The 21,002-nt window shown below is 38.3% G+C and overlaps 1 protein-coding gene across 5 annotated transcripts in view; it reads left to right on the forward strand.

The window, feature by feature from the left end:
- The window catches only part of KLHL2 (kelch like family member 2), a 61,644-nt gene extending 40,823 nt beyond the window's left edge, over nt 1-20,821 (forward strand). For 3 of the 5 annotated variants that reach the window (XM_055708083.1, XM_005444564.4, XM_055708101.1), the window contains 10 exons: nt 7,476-7,585; nt 9,558-9,674; nt 10,699-10,848; nt 11,812-11,929; nt 12,572-12,769; nt 13,531-13,632; nt 14,558-14,686; nt 18,925-19,065; nt 19,229-19,372; nt 20,031-20,821. In XM_055708083.1, coding sequence (XP_055564058.1) covers nt 7,476-7,585; nt 9,558-9,674; nt 10,699-10,848; nt 11,812-11,929; nt 12,572-12,769; nt 13,531-13,632; nt 14,558-14,686; nt 18,925-19,065; nt 19,229-19,372; nt 20,031-20,059 — 1,238 coding nt within the window. In that variant the 3' untranslated portion in view covers nt 20,060-20,821. Of the gene's footprint in view, nt 1-7,475; nt 7,586-9,557; nt 9,675-10,698; nt 10,849-11,811; nt 11,930-12,571; nt 12,770-13,530; nt 13,633-14,557; nt 14,687-15,232; nt 19,066-19,228; nt 19,373-20,030 lie in introns of those variants that run through there. The other 2 variants (XM_055708087.1, XM_055708093.1) reach the window with 2 other exon arrangements.
- Nucleotides 20,822-21,002: the final 181 nt, after the last annotated feature.

Genomic DNA, 21,002 nt, shown 5'->3' on the forward strand with positions numbered 1-21,002 from the left:
CTTCATTTCTCCTTGAAACGGGCTGATTGTTGGTGTTGCTGGATGTCTGCTGACTCCCTGGTTTTCTTTTGTACAGTTTTATACCTGTCCAGGTCAACGTTTTTCATATTTTCAAGCTTCTTACTGCCTGTATCTCAGCCATCACAGCTTCTCCCTGCCCCACCCACCCCCCCCACCCTCCCCCCCGGTTTTTTTATCTCAAATAGCATTTTGTACTTTGTCAAGACTTTCTAACAGCTGAAAAAAAAAAAAGTCTGATCCACAGATACATGGCTGCGCCCTTTCAGAATTAGGCCTTGTATCACAGACAGCTAACTCCCAGTAACAGACGTTTTGGGATTAGGGCTCCAGAAACTAGAATGAGTACAGAATAGGATTATTAGATTGAAAAAGCAGTGAAAATATTTCCCTGCTAGAGAAGCATTTGGATGCTTTTTGGACTTCTCCCAGTCTTTCTTTTGTTACACTTGCTATTTTATACTTACGAAAAAGAGGCAGGGTGATACTTCTGCTAATAGACAGTGATGGCATAAAGAAATGGATGCCAACGTAGATCAGAAGTTATTAGAAAAGTGAAATTCTGGAACTTCCTTCCAGTGGGAGTAAAAATCCTGCTTCTACTAAAACAGGAGTTTCATAATCCTATGGTGAGGTTGGTCCTCCTGTAGCAGGGCGTGAGATTTCTATAATTGGAGTCATTTATATACATCTATGATGCCTATGGAGAGACCTGAAAATTGTGGACAATTGATACAGATTACTTGGAATGAGCTTTTGTTGAAATTTGATTTTCTGAGGGGCTGCCTATTCTCATGATGGTCCAACAAGCGGTCCTGCTCTGATTCCTGTCGCACTTGCACTGTTAGGGACTATGTACAGCTGAGGCCTCTCACCTTTCGTGTGTGAAGAGTATGTGGCATGAACGCTGCTAGTCCATCCTGGTTTTTGTCTGGGATGCATCTTACACATGCTTAGAGGATGTGTAAAAAATAACAATTTTTCCTGAGAATAAGGTGCATTTTGTAGTTGTCCTAATGGTACCATAGAATGATTTAGGTTGGAAGTGACCTTGAAGGTTGTCTAGTTCCAACCCCCTGCCACAGGCAGGGACACCCGAAGATAGGTTGGTAAAGCCTTTTAATGAGGAGGGGTATGCCAGCTTGGACTAGAATGACACTGGCTCAGCGCTTATTTCTTGACATAGTTATAACCAAAGAATAACAGTGTACCTGCACTCCCCGCATAGGTTGGTACAGGGCTTGGAAACACCGGATTACCTGTGGAGGGAGTATCTTTTGAAGACCAGCTTTACACAGCAAACCTTCTTGGCTTTTAGCATTGTGCTGAGGAGATGTTGAAACTTTTGTTAGGGAATCTTACCACGTGTTGTGAAGCAGGGATTGGTGTGTTGTACTTAACTGTGGGATACAGCATTCTTGATTCTGGTGCTCTGACTAGACTTGGAAGCATGCATGTCTGTAGACTATTCTTGTGTACCTTCCTCCGTATGCATGAGATTGAAAGGATGTAGTTAGCAGAATCATTCTTATGATTCTATTCTGAGTAGCAACGTCTGTTGCTATGCTGCTGTTACCTTGGCTGCTATGAATTTCATGGTGTTCTCAAAAGCAGTTATTTAAGCATGAAATTAACAAGTGAGTGAGATTTTTGTAAAAAAAAAATTGGTTCTGCAATGTTTAGTTTCTGCTGGTTCTCCAACTGGCAGGGTTTATGCCTAACCCTCTGTAATAAGGCTGGAGTTCCTGCTTGACCAGTGCCTTGTGTTAAATGATTAGCAAAACCCTTATGTCCCAAGCCAAAACAATCACAATGTGACATTTTGAATTGCAGCAATAATTAAATGAATGAATTCTTGCTAATATATTTGTTTCATCTGCTTGAGAAACTGCCATTGTTCTTTTAAGTGGATGTAAGGTGTAGATCTTTCCAAGCTCCCATTCTCTGCATTGCTCTAAACCAAGACTTTATCAGTTCAGCAAGAAGCTACATTTCTGGAAGGTTCCAGCTAGTTTTGTAGCATTATTGTGTCATAAAAATGCAGGTACTCCATTTATTTTATAAAAAATATCATCATCTGTTCTGCAGAATAGAAATAGTTGGCCTGAACCAGACAAAAGACACTTATGAGACTCAATATATTCAATTGTGATATTGCTTCACACACTAGTAGACATTGTAATTAAAAGGTCTAGGGAATATGAGGGGGTTTCTCCTTTTTCCAGCTGCAGCCTCTGGCACTGATAAGCTCTGGCCATGTTCTTCATGCCTGTTAATGTGGCTTTGGGAAGATCTTTGGGAGAAGATTTCTGAAAGTGTACAAAATCTTAAAAAGATTTCTGGAAATGGATATTAACTGTCATCAGCTGCTGGAACACCTCAGAAAAATGTTAGAAAATGACTGAAGCCTATTAATGATGGAACAGAAATTTAGGCAGTCTATGGCAGTGTCATACAGAGAGACAAACACTGCTAACAGCCACTGTCATATAATAAAAAGGAGAAGATAGGTTACAGGCTGGGTTTTTTTGGCCACCATGATTCATTGGAAGTTTTTTTAATCCGAGGGAACTTCAACAGACCTTTGTTACTGTACTTGTTTATTCCATTTAGTAAAGGCAATTAAGCAGGGGAGGTCTGACTGTAGGTATATAAAGGAGTGAAATAGTGTTTGTGAATTAATCAACAAATGTGTATAGCATAAAATGTCCCATGCATATTTCAGATGTAGCTTTCCTTCCTATGTAATTGAGAAATATAAAGTTAGCATCAACGTCTTTCTGGCCAGCAAGATTATGTGCCTTTTGGATAGAAGAGGTAGGTCAAGTGCTTGCTGCTGCTCTGTGCATGTATAATACACATCTCCAGACTCCATAATGAAAAAGTACCAAAAAGTGGTACATTTACAGCTCCTGTTACTCTCCTGTGCTCTGTATACTGGTATTGTTTACTGTACTCCCAAATGTTTTGTTACTAGCCCCTCTCATGTTGTTTAGAACTTCCTTTTTGTTCTTTTAGTTTGTCCCTGAAGCTGAAGTCCCATCCTGCTGGTACAGGGCAGGCAAGGACAGATCTTTAGCTGTTCAGATAGAAGCTGTCTCTGTCGGTTGCGAAAATGTGAAAATCTGTTTTTCATATGCAATTGGAACAGTTATTTTAGAAATGTCCTAAAAAGGAAGACACGGTTTTTAAAGGCAGATTTTAGTTTTGATAATAATAAAAGTAGGATTCTACTTGCTTAGGAAATGGGAATTTAGGAGCCAAGCCTCTGCAGCTCCTAAGCCAGCTTGTTTCCAGGCTGCCTGACTCTGGAGCCAGCTGGCTTCAATGTCTGGGTAAAGTGGCAAGAAGTGGGGCAGGATTCCAATACAAATTTGTCAAAGTTGCACACTGTGTGGAAAATTCTGATTTGGAAAAAAAATAAGTTTTTTATTCTCATGAATACTTCCAGCCTACTATTGCAACTATTCCAACTTCCAGTTCTATCTGTTGGCTTATCTAGGAGATGTTAATGAAGAAAATGTTACCTAATGCACCAAATAGAAATGAAGCTAACTAGAGAATTTTCAGGGGAGGGATGCATGAAATAATCATGTCATAAGTTTTGTGATGTTTATTTTAATATCTCCAGATTACTGAAGCTTTCCGGATGTAAGCAGTAAGATCAGATAATACAAATCCTAATGCAGATTGCAGAAAAAGCCCACACAGCCCCAATACTATTTTTCTGTCTTAATTATTGGATAAAGAGGATCAAAATGGGATTTTTTTTGAATCATAGTATTTCAAAGATGCTGATATCTTTCTTGTCAAAAGGAAGCAAACATTTGAATTTCATAAGCATTAGATTTATATATAATAAAATAATGCCTTCTGTCTGCAACATTTGAACAGCTTTAAATAAATTTCCTCTGGGAGATTTAATTGGTGTTTTTGTATTTCGTTGTTCCTTTTCAATTTCTAATTATTTTGAATAATCCATTTAGCTGTAATTTCAATTGGCTTCTGCCAAAAGGTTATCTATCAATCAGTTAAGATGGTCTCCTTGACAACAAGAGATCTGGTTCTTAAGAGACAAGTGATTTCACCTTACCTGTTTTTTTGATGACTGACATTCATATAGCAATCTACTCTCCAATTTCTCTTTTTTCTGTAATTCATTCAGCTGAGGATTTGTTTTCTGGTGTTGCTAGAGAACCTGAGCTTGTAGCTATTGCCTGAGTAGTTTGTTTTAATTTCTCCTTTTTTTTTTTTACACTTCTTTCTTCTCTTGGTCATGTGCCTTGTTTTGTGCTTTAAGACAGGTGCTGGCATCCAGTAAAGCAGTCTTAGTTTTTGTTCAAGTACTATTTTTTTTCAGGTTTTCTTCTACAATTCTCTTTCTGGCAAGAAAACAGAAGGCAACCTCCATTCATTGTATTACTTTGAAAATTCTCAACTTTTACTCTTCTGGTTTAGAGGCTGGATCTCTTCCAGTTTGGGGTGTGTCATAAATCTAAATCAACTTTGATAAGGCAAGGTTTTTACATACAAGTCTATAAAATCAACGGAGATTTCTAGTTTACGAAGTGTATCCTGTTGGATGTGATCCACTGTTGGATCAGCTTTCTCGAGGGAAGGTGAACAAAGCTTCTGAATCTCAGGCTTGAGACTTGTATGAGTGTTGCTTCCTAGCTCAGCTTCCGAGTACAGTCAGGCTTGCTGTTTTGTGGCACTGTCACTTGAAATTTGGAGTTTATCACAAAGGTAATCTATGTAAATTACCTTTCTCAATTTCTGTTTGCCATATGCAAGTAGTAAAATTCATCAGATACTTATTTCAATAACAGTACCTCAGAAAATTCTACTTCAGCTTAAGGAACTGCACATAGGTAGTCTGAAAAGCAAACTTACACAAAGGTTTGTATGGACTGGAGACATAATGGTGGTGTTATAAAAATCGGTAGTATTTCTTCTCATCCTTTCTTTCCCATTGCCTGAAATAATGCAGAAAATATTACCCATCCATCGTAAGAGAATGCTGCAGAACTGGAGGGACTGTAGTGATGACGATTGCATGACTGAAAAGGCTGGTAGGATGAGGGACTGAAAAGGCAGGGCTTGGGAGACGAAGGCTAAAAAGGAATACAGAATAATGAATGATTTTGAGTAGACAGACTGTGGCTTTCCCTACTATGTATTCAGCATTAGAACACGGGGATATTAAATGAAAAACTGATTAATGGTAAACTGGGTGTTAAGTTTAGATGTGGGGCTTTTTGTTCAATGAGACTGGGATTATTACTACAGGAAAGTGTTAAAGTTAATTTAACAGGATTCAAGGGGACTGAACTGTGTCTTGCTGAACTCATTGTTTAGTGAAATGTGGTTAAGGTAAAATGTCATTCTGCGGGCTAGCAGTCTCTAATCTTTCATGATTATAGTGAGACCTTTATGGGAGGAGGTGTTACTGCCGTGCTTTTTGTATATATTCTTGGACTTTTGCCTGAAGCTATTTGTGTTGTCTGTTTCAAGGAACAGAATGCTGAATTAGATAAAGGATGAGAATTATACTGTGTTAAGTTTATCTTTTTATGCTCTCTAGGCTTTAGTACAGTGTGAAAAAGCTGTTGTACCCTACAAAGTTGACCTGAGAAATTTAGACTCCTTATGCTGGAAGCATTCAGCATTCTTTAACTTTTCTGAACAGCTGAAGACAGTTTGTCAGGTGTGGAGTCTTAACTATAGTAGCACTAGTGGAGTGATACAAAAGGTTTTTTAAAAATTCTTTAGTTTGAATATGTTTGACTTTTCTCTACATATTCTAATTTTGAATTAATTGTTGAATTCCCAGTAACTTCTAGTCCCATCTAACTTCTATAAGAATAGCTGAAGAGGGGAAAAATAAGTTAACTGTATGGAGCTACTTTTTAAGCAACTGAATGGCTTAAAATTTATTTTTAAGAAAGGGAGAGGACAACTGAATAACTGAACAACTACTTGATAAAGATATATGCTCTATGTTAAAATAAAATGCCTGATTCTACAAGTAAACCATTAAATTTTGTCCGTTCTGTTTACTTTGAGGCATTAAAAAACCCTCTGAGTAAAAATTACACGCCTTCTACATGTTGTAGAGATTGTGATACGTAATATTTTTATGACCTTGGAGAAGCTCTGACTGGTGGAACAGGATCCAGGCTTGTTGTTTGATTTGACACTGCTGGTAGGTCTAATGAATCAGCCACTATTCATGTTGAACTACAGGTTTAAAATATGTTTTTGAAAAACATACAGGGTGTATGAGGGGTCTGGGCAGGCTGGGCCGAGGCCACTGTACGAGGTTCCACCAGGCTCAGTGCCGGGCCCTGCCCTTGGGTCACAGCAACCCCCCGCAGCGCTCCAGGCTGGGGGAGAGCAGCTGGGCAGGGCCTGGGGGGAAAGGGCCTGGGGGTGCTGGCTGGCAGCCGGCTGGGCAGGAGCCAGCAGGGTGCCCAGGTGGCCAGGAAGGCCGGCAGCGTCCTGGCTGGTGTCTGAAACGGTGTGGCCAGCGGGGCAAGGGCAGTGACCGTCCCCCTGCGCTCGGCACTGGTGAGGCCGCACCTCGGGTACCGAGTTCAGGTTTGGGCCCCTCGCTGCAAGAGGGACAGGGAGGTGCTGGAGCGTGTCCAGGGACGGGCAGCGAGGCTGGTGGGGGGTCTGGAGCACAAGTCTTGTCAGGGGCGGCTGAGGGAACCGGGGTGTTCAGCCTGGAGAAAAGGAGGCTCGGGGGGGCCTCATTGCTGCCTACAGCTGCCTGAGAGGGGGTTGTAGGCACGTGGGGGTCGGTCTCTCCTCCCAGGTAACAAGTGACAGGACAAGAAGAAAAGGCCTCAAGTTTTGCCAGGAGAGGTTTATAGTGGACGTTAGGAAGAATTTCTTCACTGCAAGGGTGGTCAGTCATTGGAACAGGCTGCCCAGGGAGGTGGTGGAATCACCATCCCTGGAGGTGTTTAAAAAATGTGTAGGTGCAGTGCTTAGGGATGTGGTTTAGTGGTGGGCTTGGCAGTCCTGGATCATTGGTTGTACTCTCTGATCTTAAAGGTCTTTTGCAACCTAAATGAATCTATGATTTTATATCCTTTTTATAGAAATATTTTGCTGTATTGGTTTCTACAAAATTAGCAAAATGAGATTAAAGTATTGTCAAGGACAAGTGCTGAGATGAAGCAATGCTGAAAATGATAATTGCTATGATTATACTAAAAGTAGCAATGGGTTTTAACATTTCAATTATTTTAAAGTCTTTAAATATGAAAGCTAATTGTGAGACCAAGCTTTACCCTATATAAAATGTTTTAAGTTAAGGTGTTACTTCTAGATATGACAAAATAGAATGCATATTGAATTGTTTTCCTCTATTTTTTCCTCTGTTGCTTTAATACTTGTAGTGGGATACATTTTGCACTGTGTTAGAATATTTCTTTTCCTCCAAACAGAACAGCATTTTTCTGATGTTGTACTTAGTGAAGAATACCTCAATCTTGGTGTAGAGCAGGTGTGCAGTCTTATATCCAGTGACAAACTCACAATTGCCTCAGAAGAGAAGGTAAGGCAAGACCATCTGTACGCCAGTATTCTTTTTATCCTTTTGGGTGAGAGGGTAAGCTTGCTTTTACTGCACTTGTACACTTAGTTGGATGTGTTCTTTGTTTCCTCAGTGAAATTAGGCATGTTTTGTGCTCAAGTTTAAAGGATTTTCCCCAAAAGTGTTGTCAGTCTGATGATGAATATTAGTCTCAACTCTTAAAAATCACATAACCCTTTGTTCTTTGAAAAAATGGAATTAAATGGAAATTCCTTCTCATCCTCAAGCAGAACAAATAGAACACATGCTGTGAGTCACATACATGGGAGTTTGGTTTTTCAAGGGATAAATAACTCAAAAATAGTTTGAAAAGCAAGTATATGCTATCCACTAACATCATCATCATCAGTCCCACAAAGGAATTAAAACTGTATGTGTATGTGGGCTGTTAAGCCTACCTGAACAAATACGGCTTGCAAAGGAGATGGTTAGGTAGCTCCGTATAACCAAACCTGAGTTTAAGTGTGTATTGGCTCAGCGTTAGCTAGATCTCATTCTTCCAGAGCCATTTTTGAAACTGTGATCTTCAGTGGGCCCAGTGTACCATTTTGAACCTCTACTGGTTTTCAGGCTGTAGTCGTGTTCATTTTGAGCTCTTGAATCCAGTTGTGATCAATTTAAAATGTGTTGGTTTTCTTTTTCTAAGGCATATATAGTTGTACTAACACCTCTGTTCAAATGACGCTAAATTGTGTTCAAAAGCATGTTTGAAAACTGAGTTGTATGGCTGGGCAGTGTTTTGTGTTAAAACTTTTGAAATTTTGATTCTAAGAACTCTCTGCCTAAACTGCAGCTAGCAAAGTCATGTTGCTGTTCCCATAATACCCTGAAGGTCCAGATCTATCTGTCACTTTGATACACGTGATGCTGCTTGTGTGGAGTGTAATTAAGGTTTAAATGCTCTAGTGTATGATGAGCTGTGCCGTGGTTTAACCCCAGCCAGCAACTAAGCACCACCCAGCTGCTCGCTCATTCCCCCCAGTGGGATGGGGGAGAGAATCAGAAGAGTGAAAGTGAAAGAACTCATGAGCTGAGATAAAGACATTTTAGTAAGGAAAGTAAAGCAAAAGCTGCCCACGCAAGCAAAGCAAAGCAAGGCATTCATTCACTGTGTCCCATTGGCAGGTGACGTTCAGCCACCCCCAGGACAGCCGGGCTGTGTCACTGGAGCAGTGGCTTGGGAAGAGAAACGCCGTCACTCTGAGTGTGTCCCACACACACCTCCTTCTTCCCCAGCTTTATATCCTGAGCGTGACACCACATGTTCTGGAACACCCCTTGTGCCAGCTGTGTCCAGCTGTCCCGGCTGTGCCCCCCCAGCTCCCTGTGCCCCCCAGCCTGCTCGCTGGGGGGTGAGAGGCAGAAGAGCCCTCGGCTCTGTGCCAGCGCTGCTCAGCAGCAAGGGAACATCCCAGTGTCACCAGCACTGCTTCCAGCACAAATCCAGAGCGCAGCCCCACACCAGCTACTGGGATGAAAATCAACCCTGCCCCAGCCAAAACGAGCACAGCTGCTGTGCAGTAGAGAAGAAACTAGGCTTCTCCTAAGACGCAGTGACAAGTCATTTGAATGATGATGTGGCAGGCTGATTCTCCCAAGAAATGCAGAAAAGTATGAGGATTGTAATATCGCAGCTGCTGTGTTGCTTGTGTACCTAGTTTTATTGGATTTTCAGTGTCAATGAAATTACAGTGTGCATTTTGTCAATGTAGCATGGCTATCCACAGTAGATATCCACAAAAAGAGACTGGCTCGTGCATCTTCAGAATTTTGTAGTGGATAAATACAGGAACACAGGGAGCTGTAATTGCTGTTGTCTTTTCTTACATTAGGAATTTTAGTATAAGCAAAAACTATTTTTGGAGGCACACTGATATTTTCATACTTATGAACTTGTAAGTCAAGGGACTTGCGTTTGTTTGTTTTCTGGAAGGTATTTGAAGCAGTGATAGCGTGGGTAAACCATGACAAAGATGTAAGGCAGGAGCTAATGGCACGCCTGATGGAGCATGTTCGGCTGCCTTTGCTATCCCGGGAATATTTAGTTCAGGTAAGCAAAAAGGAATACTAATTCTTCTGCACGTGAACATTTCCACTTATTTATTTTTAATGTCAGATGGATAATTTAAACAGGGTAATGCAGTGTGTTACTGACAGTAAAAATAAACAGACAGCAATTACCATATATGCACGTGCACATACATGGAATGTCAAATGAGGGATTGCCACATACAGGATGACATAGATAAGTAATTTATCTGTCTGGTTGTCTACTTGTCATACCACACTAGTAATTTGAATGATTTAATTTGCTGAGATCCAGTTGGCTTTCATTTGTAATTTGATCTTTGATAAAAGTTTTGTTTTCATAAGGGAATTTTCAACCTCAGAATTGCATCTATTGTTTAAGTTTTTTAGGAATGAATGACAAAGGAAACATTCCTTTACCTGGTTCAAATATAATGCATTTTTTCAAATTTTATAAGCTCATTTTGAATACTTTGGTGTCGGGATAAATATTTAACATTGAAAATATGAGTTTGCTATTAACATTGGTTAGTAGGTGTAGTAGTATGTTGGTAGGTACTATGGTTAGAAATTCTGTGTTTGTGGTGCAAATGTCCTCCACTTTGTGTGGGTTGTTTTGGGGTTTTGTTTGGTTTGGGTTTTTGGGTGTTTTGCTGCTCTTGTCTGTTGTGGGGTGGCTTACTAATTTGTTAAATTTGTCTGTGCTACTTCTGCGCCCCCCCCCCCCCCCCCCCCCCCCCCGAGTTCTGTACTTCCTGTATTTGAAAAGTCAAGAAATATGCCAGATTGTAAGAAAAGTGATTTACCTTGCCTAACACTGCTTCTTTAACTTACTAACTGAGAATCAACTTCTGATTTTTATTTATTTTTAGTGACTGCATATTGCCATCACATAAATTTGTGTCTAAGTGGTTAAATGACAATCTAAATAATTAGATTAATTTGCATTTGTGTGATATGACACAGGCTTTATTACAGTTCAGATTGTGATTTGTATTTGCTTCCTTAATATGCTCAGACCTTGTTAAACTTCTATTAATAAACAGAGAGTTGAAGAGGAAATACTGGTTAAGAACAGCAGTGCTTGTAAAGATTACCTCATTGAAGCTATGAAGTATCACTTGCTGCCAACTGAGCAACGAGCATTGATGAAAAGCACTCGAACAAAATTGAGAACACCTGCTAGCCTTCCAAAAGTAAGACGCTTGTTTTTCTTATGTACTTATTTCTTCAAACTGCATTTTAAAAGATTTCATGACAGCATGACTGTCACTTGGCATATTCCAGTAAAAATTTTCGTACCAGAATTATTTATCACAAAAATATAACAAGTGATCAGCTTCATCCTCCGTACTACTTATGGCATAGATGTTTTAGTCTCCCACCTACACACCACCACCACGACCGCTACCTCCCCTAGCAATAAGTATTTTTTAATAAGTGTTTCAGCATTTGAGAAATACACAATTATGGGGAAGTAAACCTATTTTAAAAAAACCCAAACAATCAAAACAAAGACTGAGTCTTCTGGTTTGAGGCATTTTATGCAATTTTTAGCTAAATAATGCCTTTAGTTCATTTTGGGTGGAAGCAAACGTTAGAGATGATCTTATTTTCAGAGTACTATTATGGCAACTGTGATAACGGAATAGGAGATTCTATTCAGCAGATTTAGCATGTTTCTGTCAAAGGAACCAGTTAATGCTGTTCTGTGGTGGATAGTCACAGTACTGTTGAACATCAGAGACACTGGATTCTGGGACCTGAGGTCAGAGTAGGATGTGAAGATACAGCAGAACTTGCCTCATTTGTGGGAGCTCTACCTAGATTCTAATTGATTCCTGCTTTTCTACCTCAAATATTTTCTCTGGGCACAATAATTACAAATTGCATATGTTGTTTTTTGGTTTTTTTTTTAAACAAAACAACAAACAAAAAACCCACTAAAAATAAAATGACAGACAAGAAAAAACAAAACAAAAAAAAACCCACCCAAATTTTGCCTAGTTCACAAGATTTAAATTTCTTTTTTAGGAGAATTGTCCTGTAGTTATTTCTTGTACAGAAGCTTGATTGATTTTTTTTTTAGCACTTTTTTTTACCTTTCAGGTGCTCTCATATATGCAAATAACTAACAAATATTATTGTTTCCCTTTTAGTTGATGATGGTAGTTGGAGGACAGGCACCAAAGGCTATTCGCAGTGTTGAATGTTATGATTTTAAAGAAGAGCGCTGGCATCAGGTGGCTGAACTGCCTTCCAGAAGATGTAGAGCGGGTAAACCATGTCTAATTTTTTGTTGTGGTTAGTAATGCTTCAGGATTTGGGCATCTATATAAAGCATTGTATGTTCTTTGGAACAATACTTAAGATATTTATCTGAGAAGGGCTAAGCCTTGACTTCAGTGTTCATTTTTAACATCTGAATTACTTGCTAATCTGGAGCAATACAAGTTTGGTAACTTGATCTTAATTTGTGCTTCAGTTTGTAATCAGTAGAATAAACTGCTTTATTACTTCCCATAGATACAAAGGATAACTAAATTTAAATATTAATGCATAATAATAATGACTTATTTTGCTAATAAATACCCTATTATTATTAAATGAGATGAAGAATGTGAAGAAGTGATCAACCAAGACTAAAAATGTCATCTTAAAGCAGCTGAGATACATAAGCAAGAAGAAATTCCGCAAGCGTGACATTCAGAAGTGTGAGGTATTACTAAAAAAAAAAGTGTCCAAACTTCTGGTGCTCAATCTGAATGAACTGTGGCGCTGGGACACTGTCAAAAGCCTGATAGTGTCATGAGTACTGTACATTGTGTCATGTATCTGCATACTTGGGACAGTACAGAATAAAATTAATTGACAAAGAAACTGAAACGCGTATCTTTCCTCCCTGCTTCCCTGCTCTAGGAATGGTGTACATGGGAGGAATGGTTTATGCCGTTGGTGGTTTCAACGGTTCTTTGAGAGTGCGCACAGTGGATTCCTATGATCCAGTGAAGGACCAGTGGACAAGTGTTGCTAATATGCAAGACAGGAGAAGCACACTGGGAGCAGCTGTATTAAATGGCCTTCTTTATGCCGTGGGAGGATTTGATGGGAGTACAGGTATATTTGCCTTTATACACTGCTGATTGGCATTGTCTGCTTGACATAATTTTATCAAACCTGAATGTCTCTTCCCTGGTAGCTGTGATGAAACCAGGCACGAGCCTGGCCTGGCATCTTGTGGTGTGGAATGTGCTTTAGTGGTCACGTCCTTCTACCTGAACAGTGGACTGTTTGCTCCCATCCAAGAGTTTAGGCTTAAGCATCAGTGACTCTTTAACAAGTTTCCTTCCAGTATTCCTTCTATAGTCAGAGTCCTTAACCCATGGAAGGTGTGAGCATAAAAATTACCTGATTGCTTTTGTCCTATTTGCATACGAAATATGTATCTGCATTTTCATGTAGCATAAGTAGGATTACAAAGAGCTTTCTCTGACCTGTGGGAGAGCTTTGGACATAAACTGTTCATTCTCTTCACAGGTGCATTAAACCATTTGTGCAGAGATGATGCTTTTTGTCAATAACTATTACAAAAGCATATATAGGAGAGAGCATTGTGACTGACTTTAGAAAGAAAGAAATCCAGGGAAGAATTTTTCAGCGTTCCACAAAAGCTTTTATTAATTTGCCCATTTTCAGACACCAAGAATGGCTTGACTGTAATTGGTTATCTAAAGAACAGCAGTTGTGCCTTTTGCACGGTAATTAACGGTCCTTAAAATGAAATAATTTGAATTTTCAGTTATGAAGAATTTCCTGGAAGGTAGAGAGTATGTTGCATCCAGATTTACAGAGAAAATAATGTTACATTTTCTTTGTAGGTTTATCATCAGTTGAAGTTTACAACTTAAAGACTAATGAGTGGTTTCATGTAGCTCCAATGAACACAAGAAGAAGTAGTGTTGGTGTAGGTGTTGTTGGAGGTAAGTTGACAAATGACATTAAAAAGATGGGGGGAGGGGAAAGCAACCATTTACCTTACTACCTTTTCTCACTTTTAAAAACATACATCAGATCTGTGGTTTTGCTCAACCTTGTAATTCAAATGGTATGAACAATACATAATCATTCTACTTGGTTTATTTTTTTTTTCCCAGAGCTTCCACTGTGCCTGAGGCCAAATGAAGGAAAAGCTTGCTAAGCATGCATGCTCTAGGTTACATGTCAGCAAAGCTAGAGAGCCTGATGACTGAACTGATGACCTTATAAATTGGTCTTTAGTGATGTAGCACTGCAGTATTGTCAACACTGTTATCTGTGGCTGACTTTGCTAGTTGCACTCTGGGGATGACCTCAAGGACAGTGCCAGGAAAACTGCTGGCTTTTGAGTAAGCTCGATGGTGAATAGCCTGGATGTTGCTTGCACAGTGCAGACTTGGGCTGGCTCGTGGGTCTTAGCGTAGTTTCAGGTGTGTGTTTTAACTGCATAGGAACCACTGCTAATTCTGATCTGAAAATGCAGACACTGCAAGAAATTTTCATGTGAATTTTTGATATTTCTAGGAAGCCTATTTGCAAGCTTCCAGTGCTGGACATACTTGAATTAGCTTGCTTTTGAACAGTTCTTAATGAAAACCAGGGTAAAGTACCTTTTGTATTTCAGCTGGGCAATTTAAAATCTTTTGACTCGCGTTGTTCTTGTTAGATAGTGGCTGCCTTTTACATCCTAAAAATGACAAGAACTATAGTGTAGTATCTCAGACTGTTTACAAAATAGAAACTCAGTAACTGATTGATGATAGGTACTGATTCGGAGCTAATTCAGAGAATGATGGCTTTTCCTCAGCCTGTGTACTGATATAGTCTGTGTGCATTAAAAATTTGTGGGTTTCTCGGTTATCCTTCCAGGTAAACTGTATGCTGTCGGTGGCTACGATGGGGCGTCGCGTCAGTGCCTTAGTTCAGTAGAATGCTATGATGCTAATACAAATGAGTGGACTTATGTTGCAGAAATGAGCACTAGACGGAGTGGAGCAGGTGAGTGGATGAGAATCAACTATCTCTGTAAAACTGAAACAAATTTGTGGTTTTAAAATGTGTCTAAAAATATAAAAGGTAAGCTGAAGTCTGTGTCCATTGGAACATGTTAGTCTTAGATGGTTGATACGTTGCAGGTTATAAATACAAAACTGTCCTACAGAGTAAGATTGTCTATGAATAGTAAATAGCTTTCCTTGCTTTTTGTATTCCTCCTTTTCCCGTAACTTCTGATGTTTTTAACATATAGACTAATACGCATGGATTGTGACAGTCAATTTAATATCATCTAAATAACACGGTAGCAAAATCTATGTGGCCAGGTTTAAAATATATTTCTTCAAAGATGTCTCTTTGCCAGTGTAGGGCTGATTTTTCTAATAGTTTTTTCAGGATAACTGAATTGTAACTAGATTTCTGCCTCTTTGGAGGACTTGTTCTGCATTCTGATTCACTGCGGGAAATTTTGTCCTTGTTCATTCTTAAGTTTGTATTACTGGTTTCATCGTATTACTTCCACTTATGTACCCTTTGTTTCATCTTCAGTAATTCTTCTCATCACCTGGTGTTTACATCCTTTGGATATGTATAGGCTACTACATGTTATCCTTCCTTATCGGTTAGTCAAGGTATATCCATTTATTTCCTTATAAATCCCGTTTTTGGTTTGGTTTTTTTTTTTTGTGGCTTTCTTTTTTCCCTTCTTACGATTCTCAGTATGTGTATTTCTCTTCAAAAGTCCCTGTGGTATTCTGCTTTTGTTTAAAGAAATGATGTTTCCACAGTTCCAAATTGACTTTAGCATTTTCATTATCTATTTATATTATGGACTCAAATCTCATTTACTGTTCACTGTCCTCAATTTGTCTTTTGGTATTTCAGGTTTTTTCAACTCGCAGAAGTTGTTTTATTTCTCTAGATGTGTTACCATGGACTTTTTCAAGTCAAATTGCATGGCATTATTTTTCTACATTTATTTTTTTAATAGTTACTCAAGTCACTTTTTTGCCAAGTACTCAGTGGTGCTTTTTAGTAACACCCTTCAAGTATCTACTGGTGATTGCAATAATGTGCTTCATAATTGGAAGAGTTGTTGCTACAAATAAAACTGGATGGACCTCTAGGACGCTCGATAGTTATCCCGACTTTCATCTTGCCTTCCATTATTCTTTATTAATGCTGAACAGTTTTTAATCTGTATCATGATGTCTAAATTAAGACCAAAATTTTTCAAAAGAAATATGCAGAAGTATTACAATCGTTACTAGAATTAAGATAACTTAGTTTGTGATACTTTTATTATACCTTTACGAAATCAGCAAGTTGGTAAGTCTGTTATTGCTAAAGGTAATGTTTTAATTGTGTTTCTAAACTAAAACTGTTTGAAGGCAACATGATAAATTGTATCTCCAGAAAACATAGTTGTCTTGCAAAAGTTCTGGTTACTCAAGTCTGTGTGGAGTAAATTCTGGATTAAAAAACGGCCAGAGTTGCAGTAGAGGTACTGTTTAATACTCCCGTCTGATACTGGCAAGTTTTGAGTAAAATATTTATATGAAATGGGCAAATTACAGGTATCATTATGAAGACAAATAGTGTTGGTGGATTGTGACAAAGCTTCATTTTGCAATTTGCCCGCACACCCATTTTATCTCAGTGGTTTTTGTTTTGTTCTTTTCTTAATACTCTGGTTTTGCAAACTATCGTTGTGCTTGTAGCCTATTTATACACTAGATATTGGTATTTTCAGGATTTTTTTTTAATGTTGAGTTATTGCTATAACTCTGAAATTAGTGCCTTAGATACACTAATTACTGGAATCTTTCTGCCCCTCTTCCCTCCCCTTGTCCCAGAGCTCAGGACTGTATGTGTTTACTCAACGCTCTGCTGCCTTTTACCTTGTCCTCTGATTAAACAAAAAAAAAAAGAATTGGGGAGGAAAAGTAAATGTAGTCAGTTATTTCAGATTCATGTGACTGACTAAAATAATCAACATTCTTCTGTGTCACTCTGTTAATACCTGGAAAATTATATTTGTGCGTAGGGGAGTGGATGGTAATGTGAAAATCATGACTATTGATTGAGCTTGGTTGTAGTGGCCAAATACCTAAAACCACCAGAACTGTTTCAATTGGCAATCAGTCCTGGTGGTGTTCCAGGTGCTAACTACAGATAATTGTATTCATGTATTAAACCTCTGGATCTCTGGTCATCTGAAGGAACTTAAGCCCGTCTCTTCTGTTCCTACTGCTTCAGCTTCATTCAAAAGCAGCTTCAGTTACTCTTCTTTAGTGCCAACTGCTTCTCAGTTGATCAGTGCGGGGACAGATCTCTTTCCAGCAACATACTGGGATGAGGAACATCAGATCCAGATAGAGGCCATTTGGGAGGGATGAGAGATATAAGACAGGGTCCTGAAAAATGGGCAGGAAAGAAAAATTAACAAAGAAAGGAGAACTCGGAAGACGGCAACAAGAGGATACAGACGGAAGGAGCAAGGAATAAGGTAGGACTTGGAAACTGGGTGTGGGATTAAGGGAAAATGAAGCACCAAAGAAGAACGGAGGACGTTATTAAAAAAAAGGAGCTATCAAAGAAAAAATGGCAATGTGGCAGAGGGGAAACTACACACTGAATAGGAAGGTCAGTAACTATACTGAAAACCTGGGGGTGTGTGTGGGGGGCATTTGTGTCACATCACATATTTAAACTAAACACTTTAGCCCTCCTTCTAGCTCTGTAGTGTTTAATTCTACAGAAGCTGAATGTTGTATTATCCTGTGTAATGGTGTGATCACAGCGGGAGAAATAAAAGCGGTCAACTATACTATGACATGATAGCTAGAAATAATAGCAATAAAAGAGGAATTAAATTAACTGGCAAAGATAAGGGGAAATGTTAGTAGTGAATGTCACTGATAAAGTGTTAGATAGCATGACTTATAAAAGTGTCCTATTAAGAAGCTTTTTTTCAAATTTGCAGTAACAATTAACTCTTCCATGTTTCCTTCCCCTCTTCCTTTAATTATTAAAATTTGTCTTTTTATTAAGAAAATGTAGTTATTTCAGCAGGAGTAGTTTCTGTCCTCATTTAGGAATGGCTGTTAAATAAACATTAGTGATATGTTTTCAAAGGTATTTCGGTTGGCTATTAAGGTCTCAGGGTTCTCTTTTTAACCCAGCTTTTTTATTTTTTATTTTACTCTGAAGGACTTAACTGATCTTTTGCATTCATATTTGCTGTTTCCCTTTAAAAAATTTAAGCTGTGCCCTTTCCATGGAACCTTTTAAGAACTATACTTGCAAATCTGTATCTCAGCTTTGAGTTTCATGATCTTAAATGTGACATATGTAAGATTTCTCAGCATACTTTCATAGTGTTTTTTCAGTTGTTTTTATAGTCCATTGCTCACAATTTTTAATGCAAAAAACCTACGTTTCTGAAATCTATTATGTTTGGGTTCTAACAGTGGATTATAAAGTGAGGAATGCACAGGCCTTCTTTTCTGTTTCTCCTATATCATCTTTTCAGTATGTGCAGCCCAATCAGCAAGTAGATACAGACTAGCTTTATTCTTTCGTTCCAAGCTTATAGACTGATAAACTTCTATTGTAAATCTAAGAAGTCCCTTTAATATCCTTTTGGGTATTTGGGTAACTGAAGCTTGGTTCAAGGAAGTTTGGTGTCTGAATCCTGGAGGAGGAAGGTGCTGACTCTTTAATTTTGTTTCATATATAGGTTTACAAGGTATTCCAGCCCTTCAGTGGAAACATCCCTATTGTATAATGTCTATCCATTCAGCTTTCATCCTCTGTACTGCGCATTTTTTTACTTTCTAAAAATTCACTTACGCTTTGTCATCATGTCAGATTTCCGTTATGCTGGCTGAGCATGCTGTCTCATTTACTGTCACTTCTAATTAGTCCTAGATTTCAATAGTCCTCTTACTCCCGCACATCATTTTTCACCTAGAATTTTCTAAATCTTCTGTTGCAGAACAGCTCTGGTCTTTGTATGCTGCAGTGTGGTAGATAGGCACACAAGACATGTTATCAGTGTCTGCTGTAGTTACTGTCTGTTTCCTTTAATGCGTCCTGACCCAAATGTTTTTGGAAATAACATTCCTAACATTGACTGGATGAAGGATTTGTGTTAATGGACATAATATTTGTTGTTTCTCCTTTGTATCAGTCAAACCATTCTCTGGTTAATTTTTAGTATTTTCATATGTTCACAGGTGTTGGTGTGTTAAACAATTTATTGTATGCGGTAGGTGGTCACGATGGTCCTTTGGTAAGAAAAAGTGTTGAAGTGTTTGACCCCGTTGCCAGTACATGGAAGCAGGTTGCAGACATGAACATGTGCCGAAGGAATGCAGGTATAACAACAATTACTTGAAAACAGCAGCAGTATTGTTTGGTGTAAATGGCATGTTCCTGGACTTCTGCTGCTTTCATGATGTTGCAGAATAGAAACCATGCTTTTGCAGGGTGAACAGGCCAACTGCTAATTTTCATACTGGTTTCCTGTGCTTTTATTAGGTGTTTGTGCTGTAAATGGTCTCTTGTATGTAGTTGGAGGAGATGATGGTTCCTGTAATTTATCAACAGTGGAATATTATAATCCAACAACTGATAAATGGACAGTTGTGTCATCCTGTATGAGTACAGGGAGGAGCTATGCAGGTAATGTCTATAGATATTTTTTTAACAGACTTTTTACAGTATAACAGCTAGGTTAAGAAATTTGACAAAGCGTCCAAAGACCTATCTAAGGTAAAACTAAGATACTAAAATGAGTATCAAGAATCTGGTGATAGGTTTTGAGTGGTGTCTTCAAACTGTTACTTGCTACAAGGAAAAAAATGGTATTAAACTGTACTTGAGGGATTTAGCACGTAAGTGGTGAGTCAGAAAAATGACTCGGGTATGACCAGTCCTTTTATGAACATGGGATCTGTGTCTCAATCTACGGGGTCCAATTCTTAAGTTCTTTAGGATTTGATATTTAGAAAACAAGAGCTGATTAAGGAATCTTTTACTTCAATAATTGCAGTTTCTCAAATGAGTTAAGTGAATGTTACGGATGTATTTCACTGATAACAAAATTATACATGAGTAATGGAAAATTTTTTCAAGTGAAACTTTTGAAAACTGCACTGATTTAGAAAACTGTCAGAGAAATTAGGGAAGATACAAACACTGATTTTTTTTTTAATGGTTTCTGATGCACATTTTTTTGACATTATGCTAGTTGCAAGGTATTATATTAAAACCTTATTTCATATTCTTGATTTTTTTTTTATACTACCTAAAGTTTTATGCCTCTCCTTTCTCACTTTAGGTGTTACAGTTATCGACAAACCATTATGATCAGTGAAGGGATTTTCAACTTGATTATGCACTAGAAGCAGTCTTCAACAAGTGTATTTGAAGTGACTGAGTATCTTAAGCACTTCTCTACTTGTAGCTGCACCTTGAGTCACAGTGGAAGATGTGACTGTCTACAATTGCAGATGACAGATGATGAAGATTACTCTAGGTAGAAGCAATGCGTAGGATTATTCTGCAGTTGAGCAGAAGCTGATTGAATTTTTAAAGTCAAGTGGACCTTTTTTTTTTTTAGCAAGGTCTTAAAAAAAAAAACAACAACCCACTTTTGTAAGGACCGGCTTCTGTCAGTCATGACTGAGAAACGGATTGTCAGTGAAGAATGGTGTGTATTCTGGTGAAAGTAAATTTTTGTCTTATTTTTTCCAGAGTCTAATAAATATATTTAAAGAAATGAACCGTCAGTCTTCATAGTAGGTATTGAATCCCACCTCAGTAATTCAAGCTGGCATGGGGTAAATCTGTTTCCTTTTATAAAACTTTTGTTACATGACTATACTATGTGCATATGTTTGTGTGAGCCTAAGTTGCTTTCTATTGAAATTCTTCAAAACCTGATTTTACTATTTATAATTTGGCAAAGTACTTTGAATATGTCAGTACTATGTTGTAAAACAGAGTTGTATTTTTTGATATGTAACAATGCTTAACGCTACTAATTCCCATTGAAGGAGATCAGAGATGGTATAACACTTCTCGAACAGGTGTAATTTCAAAATCTTTTTAATAAAAATGTTGCCTGTACTTATGATTTTTTTTTTGTGTTCAATTTTGGTCACACTTAGATGTTACTTATCTTTTTATCCAAAAGGTGATTTGGCATGAAAATAACTGAAAATTTATAATGTATGAAATTGCATTGAACTTGCATGGTACTAAGGCCTATTTATGTGTGTAACCTTAGCTTCTGTTAGCTAATACCTGA

Source organism: Falco cherrug, chromosome 1, assembly GCF_023634085.1.
Source record: "Falco cherrug isolate bFalChe1 chromosome 1, bFalChe1.pri, whole genome shotgun sequence".
NCBI classification, from domain to species: domain Eukaryota; kingdom Metazoa; phylum Chordata; class Aves; order Falconiformes; family Falconidae; genus Falco; species Falco cherrug.